General features: G+C 42.0%; 1 protein-coding gene across 3 annotated transcripts in view; it reads left to right on the top strand.

Moving 5' to 3' along the window:
• KIF5A (kinesin family member 5A) overlaps window positions 1-21,297 on the top strand; it is a 176,249-nt gene that overhangs the window by 58,188 nt on the left and 96,764 nt on the right. For all 3 annotated transcript variants that reach the window (XM_073576816.1, XM_073576815.1, XM_073576817.1), the window contains exons 2-5: window positions 11,827-11,914; window positions 14,824-14,897; window positions 15,354-15,458; window positions 19,231-19,279. In XM_073576816.1, coding sequence (XP_073432917.1) covers window positions 11,827-11,914; window positions 14,824-14,897; window positions 15,354-15,458; window positions 19,231-19,279 — 316 coding nt within the window. The remainder of the gene's footprint in view (window positions 1-11,826; window positions 11,915-14,823; window positions 14,898-15,353; window positions 15,459-19,230; window positions 19,280-21,297) is intronic.

Genomic DNA, 21,297 nt, shown 5'->3' with positions numbered 1-21,297 from the left:
GGCCAGGGAGGTGTTTTTATTGTGATTATGCGGAATTGACATCCGTAAGTAAGGTCAGAGTAGGCTGTGTTCTTCATGGGTTGCACTATGACATGAGATGGTCCTCAGTGATGGAGATGGAGGACCACTCACATGACATGGAAATCCATGCTTTCTTATTGATTGACAGTGCTTTTTACAGTCGCTTTGCCTTCCAGGCTAAATTGGATCTTTGATTCCCATATTGATTACACATCTGTTTCACATGTACATGTAACTAACCTTCTAAAACTCTTCAGGGTAAGTACGTGCTTGGCGCTGTTCAACCATTTCTGGTTGTAGATGTGTAATCCAGAGGGTTTTAAAAATGGTTGTACCTTGGATTCTGCTAATCATGGGTGGGGCAGTGGTTAAAAGGTCAACATATATTATCCTCTATTCACAAGAGACGTGATGAAAAACATGTTCACTCTGGGTCCAAACACTGAGACAATTACCAGGCACGAAAACCAAAGTCCCCTGTGTGGTAGTTCACATATGTGATCACTACTCCATATATTGAAATTGAATGATGGCATGATCTAGACCTTTCATATTGTTTTGCTGCATTGTTTTGCTACCCTTGTTAATGGTTATCAGTTATATCAGGGATCCCAAGGGTTAGCCGTCGTGGAGCTTGGGCGCCATTCCGCTAACCAGTAGGGTGCCTACCTCCGCTGACAGGAAGGATTTCAGATTCAGGGAACAGTACAGTCAGGTACTCATCTGTTTTGCACTTGTCACTTTATGTCTGCGTCATTTGCACTCTTTTTGCACACCTCTTTTTGTTGCCTACCCAACTACCTGTATTGGCAACCACCATATGCTCCTTCCCTGAGTGATTGAGTGACCGCATTCAGCACCAGTCCAGGGATATCTAGGATTTTCAGGGTTCAGCCGCCAAGGAGCAGGGGGCGCCAATCTAAATTGTGTTTTGGGTGCCACCCTCCGCTGTCAGGTAGTTTGCAATTAGGCCTTTTTTCCATTAGGGCATTGTTAGGCAACACGGTTGGTTGTTGTTTTGTGTGGTTTGTCTGGTTTATATTTAATCAGGTATGATATATTATCAGGTATGATGTATTATCAGGTATGATGTCAATATAAGGTTCTTGTTGATTTCATACAATGGTAAAAATATTAAGAAAATGCACTGTCTTACAGTGTTGACGGCATTCTAGTATATCTGGGGGAGAATAGCTCTATTAAATAGCACTCTTCAGTAAAAGCAGAAATGATCATTATTATTATTGAACAGTATATGGAACCAATGTGTTTGCTGTCACTCGTAATATCAGTAGACCCCAGTATTCTGGCAGGATTGAAGGTCCCTGCGGAGCATGGAAGCAGATTTCAGCTCTTGGACAGCTCCTCGGGCTGCGCTTTTTTCTTATCACAGGCAGCCACAGCCTTGAGGAATACAGAGCTCCATCATCTGCATTAATGTAAGCAAGGAAGAAAAATTCGGAAGCCTCATCAAGAGGCAGCACAATCAGCTGGATGCAAATTCCCCCCTATAGACCACTTGTCAAGTGCTCAGCTGCAAAAATAACATTTATAATTAAGGCACAGAGATCCCCCAAGACTCTTGATGTAATAACTTACCATAACCTAGGCCTAAATAATAAGAAGCAAAAATCAATGGACAGGGTTATCCGTATATAATACAATAGTATGGGCTTCACCAAGAAGAAGGGCCGCCGTGCTTTTTCTTGGTCTAATAAAATAAGGATCTGGCAAGATGTTCTCGTAAATTGGTCCCCTGGAAATCTCTATTGCATGGAGTATGAGAATAACAGATGACATATTTTCCCCTTTGGATACTAATGTGACTGGTTACATACATAGGCACATCCAGAGGTAGACTCCTTGAGGACAGGATCTTCCATTTGTAGGAATTGCACCAATCCGGTTGGTATAATAGCAACATTATTTCTATTTTTTAATCCTAAATGGCATTGCTAATTCTTGGCCGGCCATCGTTGAACAGCACATATTCCATAAAATGACGGGGTTTTATAGAATCACAGTGGGATTGATAGAATTAGAAACATATTAAATGACATACTCTAAAAGCCTAAACTTGTTAGTGCACATAAAATGATGCCATGAAAGAAAGCATTACGGTCAGCGATCTCACTGGTTTTCAAAGTGACCCACTATAAAGTATTTCACATATATTTCCTATCATTTATAAAATGGCCATAAATGGTGTTGAGATATCCATTCATATTACAGAACAATAGCATCATATTTTTTTTTTGTTTTCAAACTTTAACTATTAAAATCCCATCCCGTTCTCCAACATCATCTGTTGGAAGAGAGTCAGAACTAGTATTTGTCCAAATCAAGTTCTCATCACAGGTCTTTGGATTCCACCAAAACACACATTGATTTAAACTAAGAATCAACATTTATTTACATGTCTTTATTTATAAAAAAAAACAAACCCATATAATCATGCCTATAATTTAGACCTGACGATAAAAAGTCATAAAGGCTTCTCAGTTTAAGGGAGCCCATTTAACTCCCACAATTTAAAGGGGTTGTCCGGGCTTTTCACATAATCTCAGTGCATATCTGGACTGCAGAATGGTGACAATAAGTAATTTACCTTCTGTCACCAGTTTGCAGGGTTTTCTAGATATCACTCTCTTGCTTCTGAGCAGAACGTCCAAGGGGGGGAGTGTTCTGGCATTGAAATGAGAACTGGTCGCTTCCTCCTGCTCTACTAAAAACCCGCCCTCTATAGCAACAACCCCACCCTCCATAGCAACAGGTCCTCCACGTCCACAAGAACAAGCCCTCCTCACACAGTAACAAATCCTCCCCCTCTAGCAGCCTCAGTGCAGAGAGCAGGACCACCCAGCTGCTCCACCCCCAGACACACACTGAACAGTGATCTATGGAAAGTGAAACTCTAGTGAGGAGGGAAAATCGTCCTGTATTCTGGGCCACTCCATGATTACAATACATAAGTCACTCATTATCAGTGATTCCTTCCCTCAGTGTCCCAGGCTGCTGGCAGTGATGGGGCTTGGGCTGGCAGTGATGGGGCTCGGCTGCTGGCAGCAGTGAGAACAGACTGTGTGATGGCCAGTGATGGGGGTCTGCAGCTTCTAATCTGCACAGGGGATGTTAGTCACTGATGTAATCTGTTCTGTGACAAAGCCTCTGCTGTGTGAATGAGACAGCTCTGTGTCACTGATGTCTCCACACAGCAGCAGATTTGGTGCAGTGTATGTGTGAGCATGTCTATTTGGTATACAGCCTGCAGCAGCCATCTATTCTGTATACAGCCTGCAGCAGCCATCTATTGCGTATACAGCCTGCAGCAGACATCTATTGTGTATACAGCCTGCAGCAGTCTCTATAGTGTATACAGCCAGCAACAATCTATATTATGTATGTGTATGTGTAATATATATATATTATGCTGGAATGGAGGCATGGAGTGGAGGATGGGCGGCATCTCCAGGGGACCCGAATATGTTGTCAGTAAGGGACCCTGAAATTTCGAGTGTCAGCCCTGCAGGGATGAGAGCATAGATGGAAGAAGACATCAAGATGGAGAGAGCACAGAGGGGAGAAGACAGCACAGGGGAAGAGCACACAGGGGGAGACAGCACAAAGGAGAGAGCACATGAGGGGAGAAGACAGCACAGGAAGAAGAAAGAGCGGACAGGGTGAAAGACAGCTCCACAGACCTCACCCCATCGTGACATCACTGCCCTCCTGATGCAATAGCATCGGGGACACATCTAGTATATATAGTATACACATATATCTACTATAGACTTGCATTAGGTGCTATATATAGTTTTCATTACACAATATACAATTATCTATACGGAGTATGGCATGGAACATGTAATGGCCCTATCTATTACCATTGTGGATGTGATGTAGATTGTGCTGCTTTCACAAATACAGGATCACTGCTGTGTTCTTTCCAATGCTGGAATGATGATAAAGATGAGTGCTGGTGCAGTTTACTGACAGCCAATGAGTGGGCAGTTGGTGGTGCTGGTCACTGGAGCTTGGTGTGAGCTTGGTGGAGTTTCACACATACACTGCACCAAATCTGCTGCTGTGTGAAGACACCAGTGACACAGAGCTGTCTCATTCAGACAGCAGAGGCTTTGTCACAGAACAGATTACATCAGTGAATGACATCCCCTGTGCAGATTAGAAGCTGCAGACCCCCATCACTGGCCATCACACACTTCCAATAAATCACTGTTCAGTGTGTGTCTGGGGGAGGAGCAGCTGGGTGGTTCTGCTCTCTGCACTGAGGCTGCTAGAGGGGGAGGATTTGTTACTGTGTGAGGAGGGCTTGTTCATGTGGACGGGGAGGGCCTGTAGCTATGGAGGGTGGGGTTGTTGCTATAGAGGGAAGGTTTTTAGTAGAGTAGGAGGAAGCGACCAGTTCTCATTTCAATGCCAGAACACTCCCCCGCTTGGAGGTTCTGCTCAGAAGCAAGAGAGTGATATCTAGAAAACCCTGCAAACTGGTGACAGAAGGTAAATTACTTATTGTCACCATTCTGCAGTCCAGATATGCACTGAGATTATGTGAAAAGCCTGGACAACCCCTTTAATTGATTCAAAAGATCTTAAGGAGTTTACTAAAACAAAACAACTTCCTATACCTGAGTGTTACTCATCTACAGGGTTGAGCCCCGCTCGCTTCTCTTATGGCCACATCACTTTGCTGTATTCCACATTTCACAAGTTGCTTGGCAAACGTCACTGACATCGTCAGTCCACACCATTTAAAGAAACCTAGACACATGTGGTGTCTGACTATTTAGTCAGTGTTGCGTTCTGTTGCTGTTTGTCTCAGAGTTTGCTACCATCCAGTTATTTCAGCTGCCATCATCTGTGCCAACTCCTGTGGTTAATGCAACTTGCGTTTACTTCTCAGACTTGATGATTAACTCATCTGTTGTATGCATTACAAACTGTTATTTAGAGACTGTTGAAATTATGCTGCAACCATGTGGATTCTTCAATCTACATCCTGGTTCAGACCTTCTTTTTAACCTTTCGTCTGCTTTCTTGTGTATGTCTACACTGTGGCTTTGTGGCTTTCACTGTGTCCTTCTCTGCTTGCTTGCAGTACAGCATAGCCCTTCCAGGTCCTTGTAGCTGTGTCATCACCCTTGGTCTTTGTGTGTACCTTGACTGGTGGTTTAGTGGATCCATGTCACCAACAGCTCTTGCTCTGGTGGATCTGGGTCGTCTATTTATTTGAATAGTTCTCATGTAATAATACATTGCCAGCCATAGGGTAATGTATAGTTGGCATGACTTACCCTATAAACAAAATCTTGTTGTTGTCTGGGGCTTTCAGAAGCCAAGGCACCTTACTTTCCAGTGACAGTTATGGTGGGACAACCCTTTTAAAAAGGAGACCAGACCCCTTTTAAATAATTTTCATGCTGGTTTTGGATATACCCAGTGTTATCAAGTACCTTAAATTAAGTATACAGCCATGCCAACTTATGTTTATAGAGGATAATACTAATTCTAGATGTAATTTTGCCTCAGAATCTGGTCCGTCCTATTCATCTGTCTCCACATCCTCCATCCACCCAATAGCACACGGTAACTCCTCTTAGACAGATACTGGATGGTGACTGGATCATGCGGTTTTTCTTAATTGTTTTTAGTCCATTTCTACTTATTTTTTGTGTGACCTTTCCAATAGAGTGTTGTTTTTTTATCAGTTTACTAGTGCATGTTTGCTTTTACTCTAAGCTTTTATTTTTCTCGAAAATGCTAAAGGACATGTCACAGAAGCCAAAATGACAGTGTGAACAGAAATGTGCAAAATTTATAGGTGCATTGATGGAAAATATTTGCTTCATTTTTAAGGTGATCCTGACAGCTGATACATGCTGCCCTATCTGTGGCCACCATGTAACAAGCTCTGGCTGTATGATCTCAGCCAAGTTTGTTTGACTCTGAAACGCCGACAGCGACTGAGCAGTACTGGAGACTAGTGGAACAGTCGGGTCCCCAGTGGCTTCTCCCCGCCCGCTGTTTTGGATTGACAGGTCTCTACCTACGTGCGCATGTAGACAGTGGACTGTCAATCCAGGGCATTTGTTAAGGAGAAGCCGCCGGGGACCAAACAGCACTGGAGAGTAGTCAGACAGGCAGATCCCTGGTGGCTTCTCAGCACCCGCTGCCCTATTTGACAGGTCTCTGCCTATGCGACTTTTTATGTTTTTTTTCTGAAATGCCGTAGCGTTTCGGAGTAAAACATACCTGGTAGTACTCATACAGCCAGTCCCCGATAGAGGTCAGACGTCTTAGTGTTTTGTTTTTTTTTTTTTATTTGATTCTTCTGCTTCCCTTGCTAATCAGTTTTTTTTTTGTTTTTCTGAAATCCACCATACAGTTCCACAGATGGGCCTTTTCATTTAGTATTCATTTTTATGGTCTTTACAATGGGGCACGGCTCATAGGATTCCCTGGGGTGTGTCTTTAGGCAGCTTGACATTATTTCCATGGGAGCAACGCATCCTTGAAAAAGACCATAAAATATAGCACCAAGGGAAAAGGTCCATATCTCTTAAAAAATTAACAAACAAAAACGCACAAAATACTCAAGGGAGCAGTGGTAATAAAATAAGAGCAAAAACTGCCCACTTTACAGGTGGTGACCCCCTCTTTAAAAAGTAACTGTAGTTTTATTTTTTTTGGTAAATGAATAGTACTCATGAAGATATGAAACTTTGTAATCAGAGAATTTGCTTCCTTTTCTGCTAGAATTGATGAATAGTTTTCAAAATGATCAATTCCCAGGTAAAATCTGTATTCAATGAAGACAGATTTTTATATTACTGAGGTAGGAGATGATATTTAGTTCTGATAAGATTCTATGTAGACAGGAGAGAGGAGAAGGGAGCTAGAGGCAGAGCTTCTCCTTTCTCCTGTCTACATAGAATCTTATCAGCACCAGCTGACATCTCCTATCTCAGTAATGTAACAATCCGTCTTCACTGAATACAGATTTTACCCAGGAATTGACAATTTTAAAAGTGAAAGGTCAGTCCTGGCGGAGAATGAAGCAGATTTCTCTGATAAAATATATTACAAAGTTGCTTATTTTCATGTGTACTATTGATTTCTGAAATAAAAATTAAAATGGCCGTTACTCCTTAAAGGACACTATTCAATTTCTTGCAATTTGTCTACTTGGCTTGAGGGATTTGTCCAACCCACTCTACTCTGTCATCCATTAGGATAGTTTAGTATTCCAGTATTAAAGCAAAAACAACCCAGCAGTACTGACCACGGCTGATTTGCTGATTTTATTATAGCAGATGGCTCTTCCAGAATAACCAATCATATTAACAAGCTAGCTGTACAAGTGTTTTTTATTCTGCAAAGCTTTTTTCAATCTCTTGCACGTCCATTTTACTTTTCAAATTTCCGCTTATTTTCCCAGTATAAAAAAAACGTAATGAACATGGAAAATAGTTTTCTAGATTGTGCTCTTTGTGTCAAGTCCTTGATATTAGTCTCCAGAGCTATATCTGCGTCGTCATAATCTATAAGATGTTATTAATAAAGGCGAGGAAAGCTAAGAACAGCTACGAAAGAAGTGGTTAGCCCTGTCGTCTTACACCGCTGGGTAACATCTGCAGCCATTTTTTCTGTGGAATATTCAGCCCTCATGTACAAGTTATATTAATGTGGTTGGTAGGGGAAGTAAAAAAAAAAAAAAAATTAAAAAACCCCCCCTAACATTGAGTTTTCAGATGTAAACTGCATTCTGTCCTGGTGAAAATGGCAGTCGTATACAGGATGTCCTATGTATCTAAATGAGAATTGCACAGACCTCTTCCTCACGCTTCAGTGTGAATAGGAGGACAGTAAACACACATCAAGCAATGACCTATGGAAAACGAGAGGAAAAAAAAAGTTCTCGGATCACACAGCTGTATAATCAAAAACAATTCTTCTTTATTTCACACCATCATAAAAACGTGTAGATATATCCACAAATAGTTAAAAACAGAGTCACATTCTTACGCATATCTGGCTATCAGATGAGCGTAAGAATGTGAGCAGCTGACCTTGCTATACTCGTGTATACCGTTTGTTCCCGTGTGCTTGTCCTGTGTGTGATCCTGCTTGTCCCTCGTTTTGTGCCTGCGCTTTGATTCTGTACCTATGCTGTTCTCTGGTTCTGATCTCTGGTTTGCCCTCTGACTACTCTCCTTGTTTTTGCCCTTGGTTATTGCGTTCCTGTCCGGTTTCCGACTTCAGCTTGTGTTTGACCATTCTTCAGTCTGTGCCCTTAGATACTGCGTTACCCTCTGGCTTTTGAAATTGGCTTGTGTGACCTCTCTTTCCAGTCTCTTCTGGCTCCCGCTCTAACGCTCTTTCTCCCTTGCACGGAGGATAGCTCATCTTCCAACCACTCCCCCAGTGGTCAAGTGTCTCAGGTCCTGTTTAGTGCAGCATGCTCTCAGCAGCGGCCGCACGCTTCTATTTGTTGCTGCTGTCTCCCCACTCACTTCCCCTAGTGTTCATTCCCTGGACACAAGCAGTGTGTTCGTCACACCAAGGAAGAATAGAGGGGTAGAATTACTGATCTAAACTCTATGCTTCTCTTAATACATCCTAGAACTGTATTTGCCTTTTATCCTGCTGCATCACACTGTTGACTCATGTGAGTCTGTGATCTGTTAGTATACCCATGTCTTTTTCACATGTGTGGTTTCTTATTTCTATTCCTCCCATTTTGTAAATTATGCGTCTTGACCACCAGGCCCTAGTGTCTTCACTCTAAAACAAGACTTCTGTGTGCGATCAAGTCTATGAGGGTGTTGCACATCATGACATGATGATACAACATGCTGTGACCTGTGAGACTTGGTTATGGGTGAACGTCATGTTCTAGGGTGAAAACACCTAGCAATGACTGTGTTAGGAAGAGGTCCTGAGACCTGGATAGCAGATAGGTGAGTAACGTTTTTATTTATTTAGTTTTTTTTAACCATTTGGCACAGCTGACCTCCATTGTTGCTGAATTCCCGTGGATTGAATTACAGAAAATCTGTACTCTGGAGAATACGGATTTTTGTAAAATTCAAGCAGAATTCAAATCTACTCTTATAAATTCGCCCATCTCTAATAGATATTTTTCTTGCAAGAATGGTGAGCACTGTCAGATCCCTACACACCATATTATAAGCCATTGGGTACATGTTGCATCAGTGGTATCCCCCATATTACAGATCTGGCAGACTGTTTTGGCTTATGTTGTGAAGGTAATCCAAAACACAAGTGTGAACATAGTTTGAGACTGGTGTCAGTTTTAGGCGTATGTGAGGGTGTTGCGTTCAAACTCTTGGAGTGTCTGGACACTATAGTCTGCCCTCAGACCCTGAATGTCAGATGTCTGAAACCATACTACCATTGTATTTTGCTTCTTCTTATCAGTGCAGTACTTTGGTTTTTTTTTTCATGAGATGAATTAAATTCTCTTAGATCTCAGGTCATTTGGGAGCATTGCTTCCTCATATTTTTGGTAATTATTGATTGAGGTAATTAACAGACATTCCTCTTTGAACATGAGGCATAGTAATTAATATCAAAGTATGGGAAAATGAGGATCGAGCTTTCATAATGGGAAAAGAGTGAGAAGCTTTCATAATGAACCTAGGATGTTCCATGGGGCCTGTAGAGACATCTGTCAGACTAATAATATATTGCATGCATGCACCTACCAGACAAAAGCAGGAAATGTGTGATTTCATGATTTCACCATGCGCCTTTGGGGTACAGTTGGGGCACAAATTCAGTAGTTGTCTGGTCCCATGGGTTTGGACGATACTCATCAGATGTTTCTGGCCATCTTACAGAGATCTGTTATCAAAAATTTGTTTAATTCAGGGTTTTATGGTAAAAAAAATTTTGGGAGGGAGATTTTTTTTCACATGACAATCTGTTTTTTAAAAATGTAGAAATCTTGCAAAGATCACACAGGCCACTGGTGTTACCTTAGATTTATACTTCCTGTCCTTTCAGGAAGACTTATGAGAAGTCTCATTATCATCACAGACAAGAATTACAATGACAGGTGACACCTGAAAACACAAGATCTACCATACACAGTGGGAGATATCATAGCTCACCTACTCCTCCCTTCATAACGACACAGAGGCGTCCTGAGCCCCAACCTTCAAGTGTCTGTTGGATTTCAAAGACGTCTGCACTGACGTCACAAGACTGGAAGAATCAATCAAAGGGAATGGGTGTTTTTTTTTTCTTTTTTTAAATGACTCAGCTATCATACCATTCCACACCAATGAATTACACCTCACGATGGGAGCTGTGACGTCAGTAAGGTGAGTGTGGTTCATCGGCTATGAACTCCGGTGACCTTACTCATTTCAGCGCTAGGCAACTCATAATCACACTCCTGTCTCATTGTGTTCCGGCTGGCTTGCTGAGCTGTCGCATTATGCCACCGCTTAACAAACCATCAGGATGTTTCAGAGCTGGAGTTCTTTGTGAGACAGCATCATATAGGGATTATCTGTGGACAGTTGAGGAATATTGTGTTCTATTATTTTTACAGTAATAAATGGTTAAAACAAGTTTGGGTAGTTTATGTGTTTCTTTCAAATAAAGGGCTTTATGCTTTCTGTGTCTTTATTACATTTGACAATGGGTTTAGTAATGGTGGTGTCTTATAGAAGCCTCTCCATTACTAACCTTTGGGCTTGATGTCAGCTGTGAGTTGATATTAATAGCCTGTGAAGCTCCATGTTTATTGCTCCCTTCCCAGACTATAAACATCAGCTCCTAGCTGTCGGATTTCCCTCAGCTGGTTAAGAAAAATTAGGGGGACTCCACACCATTTTTTAATTTTATTTATTTCATTGTTAGCTAAATACTGTATACTGTATGTACATTTAAACTACACATGCACTGCACTAATTATATACCTCAATGTCATCTTTCTATCTATTCTATGTATATATCTGACAGGTCACATAGTTAATTTACTGTGCATGGCTGATGAAATATCGGGTTTCCGTTGACATGTATGTGTAAAAATTGGATGGCACACGCATGGTCCGTGTTCTGTGCAAGTTTTTTCTCGCACTCATTGACTTGCATTTTCGAGTCTCTTCCGCTGATATTCTTGGTCACTCGCAGCGGCTGAGAAAAAAATCGCAGATGAACACAGAATCATTGACTAACATTAGTCAGAGTGCAATCCGATTTTTTATTATCGGATTGCACTCCTCCATTTTAAATACAGATAAGTATGAGCCCTTATTGTTCCACTACTGGTTTTGGCTTACAAATACTGGGGTAAAAAACCTCAACAAATACTCCGCGTGTGGAGAGATTTTGATGCAAAACATAAATGAAAAATACCATTTTCCGTTATACAATGAACAAGCTAAATAGGAAAACTTTTAAGTTCACTTTGAGTTTTGCATTAAGAATGTTTTCCTTAAATACTCAATTTCTAAAATATTGTTTTGAAATGGTGTCTATGAGGACAGTACTGCAGTATATTCCTTCTTTGTCTCGTGAGGCTGATGTCGTATTTTCATTGAATGTGTAAACTTGTAAGATTTGTTAGTTTGCTAAGACGGCTGCGGTGTATGGGAGTTTAGGGAGAATGGATTAATTTATTACATAATGTTATTTTTTATGTCAAAATATTGTATTGGAAGATAATACATATGCAATTCCTGAAAAAACTTGTAAAAAATGTCATTTTAATAATACATTTCCATAAAAAGTATTTTTTTTTATATATTTTAGGGAAAACCTTATGTTTTCGATCGCGTGTTTCCACCAAATACGACTCAGGAGCAAGTCTACCATGCCTGTGCTATGCAAATTGTCAAAGGTAAATCTTATGTGTATTCTATGCTTTGTGTCTGATTTTCAGTCATGCGTCTTACAACATTCACACGTTCAGTATTTGGTCAGTATTTTACCTCAGTATATGTAAGCCAAAACCAGGAGAGGAACAATCAGAGGAAAAGTATAATAGAAACACGTCACCACTTCTGGATTTTTCTTCCTCTCATGTTTTTGGCTTACAAATACTAAGGTAAAATACTGATCAAATACTGAACGTGTAAACATGGCCTTAGGGCAGAGGTGTACCTAGGTTTTCTGTCAAAAGGGCAAGAATTCACTATGGCACCCCCTGAGCACGTATGCGATTTGTACACTTAGGCCGGGATCACACACAGCGAGATACGGCCGAGTCTTGCAGGTTAAAACCAAGCTCTGGCGCCGGCACTCCGGAGCGGAGCGTGCAGCCGCACAGCAATACATGGAGCTGCACGCTGCGCTCCGGAGTGCCGGTGCCAGAGCTTAGTTTTAACCTGCGAGACTCGGCTGTATCTCGCTGTAGTGTGACTCTGGCCTTAGTCATGTGCTGACGAGCCGCTCGCCCTAATTCAATGTTCAGTGAAAAACTGAGAAAAGAAGGAAGAAAAAGCTCGTTGTCACGTAACAGCGTAAGGATGAAAACCGCATATGAGTGAAGCACCTATGTGATGACTGCTGGAAACCAGCAAGCAGAGCTGTGTCCTGACATTGAGGTTATTGCACGCTGTTAGGATTGGTTACAGGGCTTCATTTTATAATTCAAAAGGTGCGTCCAGGTTTGAGATGAAAATCTGCAGTCACTATAGGTGGCTGCAAATCAAAAATAAAAAAAAAGTAAGGCGATTCTCGTATACCAAGGCCTAACAATGCCAATCCTCTCTTAGACAATTTTCATGTTTCATGGTTGCATGCTATAGCGCTGCAGAGGGCTGCCTTGTTTGTTTGATTGCATATGAGTTGGCGACTCTAGGTAGGCACCTGGTCTCCCCTAGTTCATGTTTGGATGTGACGGTAAGTTTTTTGATTTGTATGCATTGGCCTTCTGATTGAGCACTCCACCCCTTAACCTCAGGGTTTTTTAATCACAGCAGGATCACTACCCCTCCACGAAGATATTAGACTGTAGTCTAGGAGAGAATTCACATTAGGTTCCCATAGAGTTGTAGACTGTCTAAGAGAGGATTGGCATTGTTAGGTCCTGGTATACGAGAATCGCCTTACCGTGGCTACCAGGTACTCTTGAATTGGCCAATTTATGCGCTAAGCATTCTCAATTTTTCATATTTCTAGTGCAGTAATGCAATTCAATTTTCATGTTTCATGTTTGCATGCTATAGCACTGCGGAGTGCTGCCTTGTTTGTTTGATTATTGGTGGCTGCAGGCTTCTGAATTCTCACAGTGCATACACTGCACAAGTTTAGGATTCTCCCTTGCACAAGTATGTGATTTAGATACTTCTGGCCACATTCCTACAAGACGTGGCCGGCCTCGCTCAATTCATTTTCATTGAGTGAGGCCACGCATGTCTAGTTAGCACATGGCCACATGTATGCAAATCGCTGGCACCAGAGAATCCTGACAGCGTTCAGTGAGCACTGTGAGAATTCAGAAGTCTGCAGTCACATAGAATAACTGCAGACTCATTACAAGCTTGGACAACCCCTTTAATGCTCCTAACATAAATAAAAATATGAGAATTGGTATCACAAAAAACATTTACATCCAGGTACCTGATAGATGACATTGTCTCTGTAGTCGTTCTCTTTCTTTTCTTCTTCATCTTGTCCAAACTCCATGAGTTTTCTCATCCACAGCCGTCTCTGCAGACTTCCATCTCCATTCTTGTGCAGCACATCCCCACTCAACGCCCTTAAAAATACAAGTGTCATTATAACAAAAATATTTGCCCTATGCTGATCACCTGAATAAATAATTGCCCTTCACTATATTCCCTGCACAAAATATGACCCCACGCTGTCACTCTTATGGTACATGCTCCCCACACTGCTCCCTCCTTTCCATACTGGACCCCCTCTTTGCACTGTTCTCACACAAGTCCACACACATGGATAAAAAAAAACCTCCACACACACAGTAATTACCCCCCTCCACACACACAGTAATTACCCCCCTCCACACACATAGTAATTACTCCACCCCACACACAGTAATTACCCCACACAAAGTAAATACCCCCCACTCACTTACCACCAATGTGCACCTCTGGGCACTGACGAGTAACAGCAGCGTGATCACATGATATGATCACACTGCTGGCATCTCTGTGACATGGCGGTCAGAGCTTCAATTGTACTCGTATCTGTTAGACGTGAGTACTACTGAACACTGGGAGCTGGCGCACTGCAGGTTCTCTGTGTCGGCTGTCAGCTTGACAGCTGGCTCAGTGAACTGCCGACTCCCGGTCCTGGGGCGGCAGAATGCAGCCGCCGGGGGACACATGTAGGACCACCGCATTAGAAGGCCCGACTACACCCGCTCTGCCAGCTGCGACCAGGGCACATGCCCCGGCTGCCCCATCCCAGATATGCCTCTGCCTCAGGGAACAAGTTCAGAAGTCATTGATGTCATAGATACATTGAACTATCACTCATAAAGTTTTGGTAATTGCTCTGGGCGTGACAAAGCACATGATGCCTCATTTGCATACTGTGAAAATCATGGATTTCTCCAAATTCAGGCAATGTATAGTAAATATAAAAGCACCAATGCATTTATCCTTCATTGACTTACATAAAGGTTTGGGAAGGTGTGCATGTGGAGAGGGGTGGGGTGGCGTGGAGCTTGCTGACAGATTACCTTTAATGATGAAGGAATAGTTACATAGTTTAAAATGAAAATCAAACATTCAAAAATTATATAACATGCGTGTATTTAGGATTTTTTTTTCCCCACAGATGTGCTGGCCGGATATAATGGAACCATCTTTGCCTATGGTCAGACAGCTTCTGGAAAGACCCACACCATGGAGGTAAGTATTTGTGTAAAGTCTTATGGCCCTACTCATCACGATTTAGGTTTTTGCATCCCAGTTTTAATAAAGGCACCACTGGAGTAACATGTCCCTAATTCATTAAGAAGTGCACACTGCTAAATGAATTAGGCACATCTGATATCTAAAATGTCAATCCAGTCAGGGACAGGATTACTTTTCCGGTATAAATGTTATTGAATTTACTGGGTGGGCTTCGATGCATCCCAACCCATCCCAAGACTAGTGTGGGAGTGCCAAAAGTTGCAAAAATGTTAAGACATCTGAAGATACTGTAGTTAACTCCAGATTCTAACACCTTGATGAATCGGGCCATTAGTTTCCAGTTCTAATGAAACTTCTATCAAGTGCATATCAAAACATGAAGAGCTCTGTAAAAGATTTTGTCATGTCTGATTTGTAACATCCAAACTGTGATTTTCTACTATTCCTCAGGGAAAACTCCATGACCCTCAGCTGATGGGAATAATACCCAGGATCGCTAGGGATATTTTTAACCACATCTATTCCATGGATGAGAACTTGGAATTCCATATAAAGGTAAAAAAAGACTACTTTGTGCATGAGTAACTAAACTTTATATTACTTTATGTTCACGTTTCTAAAATAAAGAATTAGATTCTATATGAAGACATTGCATAAGAGACATGTGTAATGTCATACCCAGGTCCTTTCTGGTGTGTCACCAGACCCTACAATTGAGGTCTCATACTCATCACTACTAGTCTGCTGATGCATTCGGATAATTTGTAATAGGGGACTCCTAAAGTAGTATGTTCTTTTAGCATTCAATTAACGATAAATGTGTCGTTTAGTATTTAAGTATTGATGGCCCATCCTTAGAGCAGGTTATTTATATCTTATTGGTTGGGAAAAACACCCGACACCCCTGCCGATTAGCTGTTTGCAGTTCCATTGGTGGCTGGCTGTAACCAGTGTATGGAGCATGAACAGTGCAAATGCAGACACTTTCATGGCCATTCTCAGGTATCAGCTCTACTCCTTTATAGAGGACCTTTACCAACTTTTTCATGTTCAACTGGTCACATGGTGTAATTGGCACTGCAGGGCACAATATAACATTTTTTTATTTTGCCTCTCCGTTGCAGACATATTAGAAATCAAAGTATTTGGCACTTAAACAGTTACATTTTTAAATCTAAGTGGGCATTGCCCGATAGATTTAATTGGGGGTGTGTACTTCTTCTTCTCTTTGACACTTACCAATCTTCAGCAAGGATCAACCCACTGGGGAAAGAAGAACACGCCCCACAGTAGCATTGGCAAATAGTCTTCTCTCCTCACTGCGGAGTGATGACATGTGCTTGAACACAGCAGAGCGAAGTGTGATTAATTGCCAGCTTTCAGCTCACATATCTGACATTCTGGTTGTGTGGAGGGGCAACGATGCAGAAATTGCTTTCTATTATAAACACTTCTTGTATTTCTCCATTCAAACTCAAATTAGTTCTTATTTTCAGGACCAAATACACATTAGCATCAGCAAAAGCTAGTGTATTGTTGATGTTTACTGAATTGCACCTCCCCAACACTGAATGCGTTGTCATTATGTCTCACACAGAACCTGTTCTAATATATCTTGGGGGGCGTGTTCTTTTCCCAGTGTGTGTGGATGTCTGCTTATGATTGACAGAGCTGACAGCACTAAAAGAGGAGATATACTAGTGTTTGTAATGAGACTGATAGAGGTTAGAGCCAAAATCTGTCAGCTAAGCACCCTCAGGTCTGCTGTGCTCAAGCACATATCAATCATAGCACAGCAGTGAGGAGAGCAGACTGTTTGTCAATATGGGTATACAATCATGACTGAAAGTGTTGGTATCCCTTTCTCAACAAAAATAATTATTGTAATTACATGTTTTGTTCTACACATGTTTATTTCCTTTGTGTGTGTTGGAACAACACAAAAAGAGAAAAAAGACAAGTCGGACATAGCAAAATTGTTGGTACCTTTCCAAAATTGTGGTTAAACAACTTAGTTTCAACCATGTGATTCTCATTCAAACTCACCTGGTAACAACCTGGTGGGCAATTATGAAAATCACACCTGAAGCCAGATAAAAAGGGCAGAAGTTGACTCAGTCTTTGCATTGTGTGTAAGCATGGAGAACAGAAAGAGAAGAGAATTCTCTGAGGACTTGAGAACCAAAATTGTTGAACAATATCAACAATCTCAAGGTTAAAATTCCATCTCCAGAGATCTTTATGTTCGTTTGCCCGCGATGCGTAACATAATCAAGAAGTTTACAAGCCATGGCACTGTAGTTAATCTCTCAGAGAAAAATTGATAAAAGGTTGCAATGCAGGATAGTCCTGATGGTGGATAAGCAGCCCCAATCAAGTACCAAAGAAATTCAAGCTGTCCTGCAGGCTCAGGGTGCATCAGCACGAACTGTCCATCAACATTTGAATTAAATGAAACACTATGGCAGGAGACCAAGAGGACTTCATTGCTGACACAGACATAAAAAGCTAGACTGCAGGGTGCCAAAATGTGTGCAAGGCATCGTGACATCTGAAGACTACCAAAGGATTTTGGGTCGCAATGTAGTGCCCAGTGTCAGAAAGCTGGATTTGTATCCTAGGTCATGGGTCTTCCAGCAGGATAATGACCCTAAACATACTTCAAGAAGACCTCAGAAATGGATGGAAACAAAGCACTGTAGAGTTCTGAAGTGGCCAGCAATTAGTCTGGATCTAAATCCCATTGAACTCCTGTGGAAAGACCCTAAAATTGCTGTTGGTAGCAGACACGCATCAAATATGGTAGACCTGGAGCAGTTTGCAAAAGATGAGTGGTCCAAAATTCCATTTGAGAGGTGTAAGAAGCTTGTTGATGGTTATAGGAAGCGATTGATTGCAGGCATTTATTACAAAGTGTGTTAAGTTGAGGATGCATTTTGTCCATCCATTTTTGGGGATTTGTGTGAAATTATGTCCAATTTGATTTTTTTTCTTTGTTATTTTTTGTATTGTTCCAATACACACAAAGAAAATTATTACGTGTATAACAATATGCAATAGTCTTCTGGAAGAAATGCTTAAAGGGAATCTGTCACCCCATTTTAGCCCTATAAGCTGCGGCCACCGCCATCAGGGGCTTATCTACAGCATTCTGTAATGCTGTATATAAGCACCCGATGAAACCGGAAAGATAAGAAAAACACGTTAGATTATACTCACCGGGGGGCGGGGGCGGGTGCTGTGGGTGTCGCGGTCCGGTCCGGCGCCTCCCATCTTCTACCGATGATGTCCTCTTCCTTGCTTCTCCCTCGGCTCCTGAGCAGGCGTACTTTATCTGCCCTGTTGAAGGCAGAGTAAAGTACTGCAGTGCGCTGGCACCGGGAAATGTCAGAGAGGTCCTGCGCCTGCGCACTGCAGCACTTTACTCTGCCCTCAACAGGGCAGAGAAAGTACGCCTGCTCAGGAGCCGAGGGAGAAGCAAGGAGGAGGACATCATCGTATGAAGATGGGACGCACCAGACTGCGACACGTATCGGACCGGACCGCCCCCCTGGGTGAGTATAATCTAACTCTTTTTTCTTTATCTTTCAGGTTACATCGGGGCTTATCTACAGCATTACAGAATGCTGTAGATAAGCCCCTGATGGCTGTGGCCGCTTCTCATAGGCCAAAAATGGGGTGACAGACTCTCTTTAATTTTCTGTAACAATTTCAAGGGTGCCAACACTTTTGGCCATGACTGTGGAATAGGTCATCAGTATCTAAGCAGTGGGCATCTCCTTGCAGGATACGTTCACAATCAGTGGATTTGCCAAAGACATTACCCAGTACATTGCAGAGGGTGAAATTTGATGTGAAAATCCACAGAAAATAGGATACAGATCCAAAATCCACCCCAAACTTGATACCTTTTAATGGCTAACTGAAAAGATGGTAACACATTGCAAGCTTTCGAGACTATGCAATGTGTTACCATCTTTTCAGTGAGCCATTAAAAGGTATCAACCACTGAGGACTCTCAATTCTGAATATTTTTCTATCTACTGGCTAACACGGTACAAAGATATTCATCTTTCCTGCCCCAAACTTGATGACATTTGTTACAATACAATCAACTTAGATCTGTTTCGGCTTTTCTCTGTACTTGATCACTTCCACAACCTGCTTTCTAGCAGGTTTCAGGATGCTTTGGTCGGTCCCTTGAGATTTGCTAATGTTCTGGGTGTGTTTTCTTTGGATTCATATATTGTTATGTGTTTCTAGGGATATACAGTTTCTTAAGATTATAACACTTTAATCCTAATGGTGGTATTTGTTCTTTCTTCAGGTGTCCTATTTTGAGATTTACCTGGATAAAATCAGAGACCTGCTGGATGGTAAGTAGGTTATAGAGCTGAAGATTTGCAATGTAGATAGTGTTACATTGCCTTTTCATGTGTGAATAACAGTGAGGAGTCTCGGAAAAGAGACAAGAATAATTAGTTCTTATACATTTTCCAGTAGAGAAAGATGAGGTGTAAGGATGAATAGGCCAGGAGAGCAATGGGTTGGTCCTGGAGGTCAGTCCAAATGAAGCAGAAGTGCCAGAGCGAGCCATCGTCAAATAACAGAACCTAGATCCTAGAGCACAACACCAAGGTGGCACGTATAGATCCAAAATCACAAGGCAGGACTGTAGTCTAAATCTAGGAGGTCCTGCTTGTACAGCAATTATGTATTATCCAATCAGTTCAGCAAGAAAATTATAATAAACATTACTGGTGTGAATCTCATCCTATTGTGCCAAGTCCTTGGTCTATACATTTATAAGCTAACAAATCTATGGGTTACACAGGTAGAGAGCTGCCTGCCGCTGACCCGTCCCCATTTATACCGCAGTCTCGTTTATTACAAGGCATGGCACGTGTATGCAAATGAGCAATTATTAGGTGATTATACATTCAGGTAGACTGTGCGAACATCTTCCTCATTAGAGGATCAGATTAGTGCATTAATTGTGGATTATGATTTGTCACTCGCTTGAGGCTGTGCGGATGCACTTCTCTAGTCTCATGCCCTAGATTGCTTCCAAGACGGTGTCACATCCAATTCTGTAGGAAATATGAGTTATGAGTGCTATCACGAGAGCGAGTGCATGTATGATGAGTATATTGCAAGTCTGGGCTGGTATATTTTGTTGCGTTGAATGACCAGTGCTAGATTACACACCTTGTAAGGGGCAATGACCCTGTTTGAAGCATAAAAGTATGAAACCCTCCTTGGTAGAATGGGATCCTGTTCTTCAGTCCTGCCTGAGTTGCTTCTGTTTGGCTGACATCAGAGCTCTGAGATTGTCACCCTACTTTTTCCATTCCCAGATTCCCGATATATTATATGTACTAGTTCCTTTATCAGCATAATAATAATAATACATTTTATTTCTATAGCGCCGACATATTCCGCAGCACTTTACATTTCAGAGGGGATTTGTACAGACAATAGACATTACAGCATAACATTAATCACATAGATTATAACAGATACCAAGAGGAATGAGGGCCCTGCTCGCAAGCTTACAGTCTGAGGAAAGAGGTAGACACGAAAGGTGGGTGGTAACAGTTGCCCTGATTGTATGGACCAGCCATAACGTTAAGTGTGTATCAGTACAGACACAGAGGGCTAATGGATGCATAAAGCATGTGGGAACTTGATGCGGGGAACCTGGTTATGGTAAAACTTTTGGCTGTGCCACACAGGGATAGATTAGGTTAATGTGTTGAGGCGATAGGCCAGTCTGAATAAATGCGTTTTCAGGGCACGCTTAAAATTGTGGGGATTGGGGACTAATCGTATTGACCTGGGAAGTGCATTCCAAAGAATTGGCGCAGCACGTGTAAAGTCTTGGAGACGGGAGTGGGAGGTTCTGATTATTGAGGATGCTAACCTCAGGTCATCAGCAGAACGGAGGGCGCGGGTAGGGTGGTATACTGAAACAAGGGAGGAGATGAAGGGTGGTGCTGAGCCATGGAGGGCTTTGTGGGTGAGGGTAATAAGTTTATACTGAATTCTGGAGTGGATGGGTAGCCAGTGTAATGACTGGCACAAGGTGTAACGATTGGTGAGAAATATGATCTTGGCTGCAGCATTGAAGACAGATTGGAGAGGGGAGAGTTTGGTAAGAGGGAGACCGATTAGAAGAGAGTTACAATAGTTGAGACGAGAATGAATAAGAGAAACAGTAAGAGTTTTTGCAGAGTCAAAAGTAAGAAAAGGTCGAATTCTAGAAATGTTTTTGAGGTGCAGGTGACAAGAGCGAGCCAGTGATCGAATGTGGGGGGCAAAGGAAAGCTCGGAGTCAAGTATGACCCCAAGACAGCGGGCATGTTGCTGGGGAGTAATAGTGGAACCACACACG

This window comes from Dendrobates tinctorius, unplaced genomic scaffold, assembly GCF_039654945.1.
Source record: "Dendrobates tinctorius isolate UK_male_01 unplaced genomic scaffold, ASM3965494v1 ptg000051l, whole genome shotgun sequence".
In the NCBI taxonomy this organism is placed as follows: Eukaryota; Metazoa; Chordata; class Amphibia; order Anura; family Dendrobatidae; genus Dendrobates; species Dendrobates tinctorius.
Note: the sequence above shows the minus strand (reverse complement) of the source record. Positions and strands in the feature narration are given on the sequence as shown.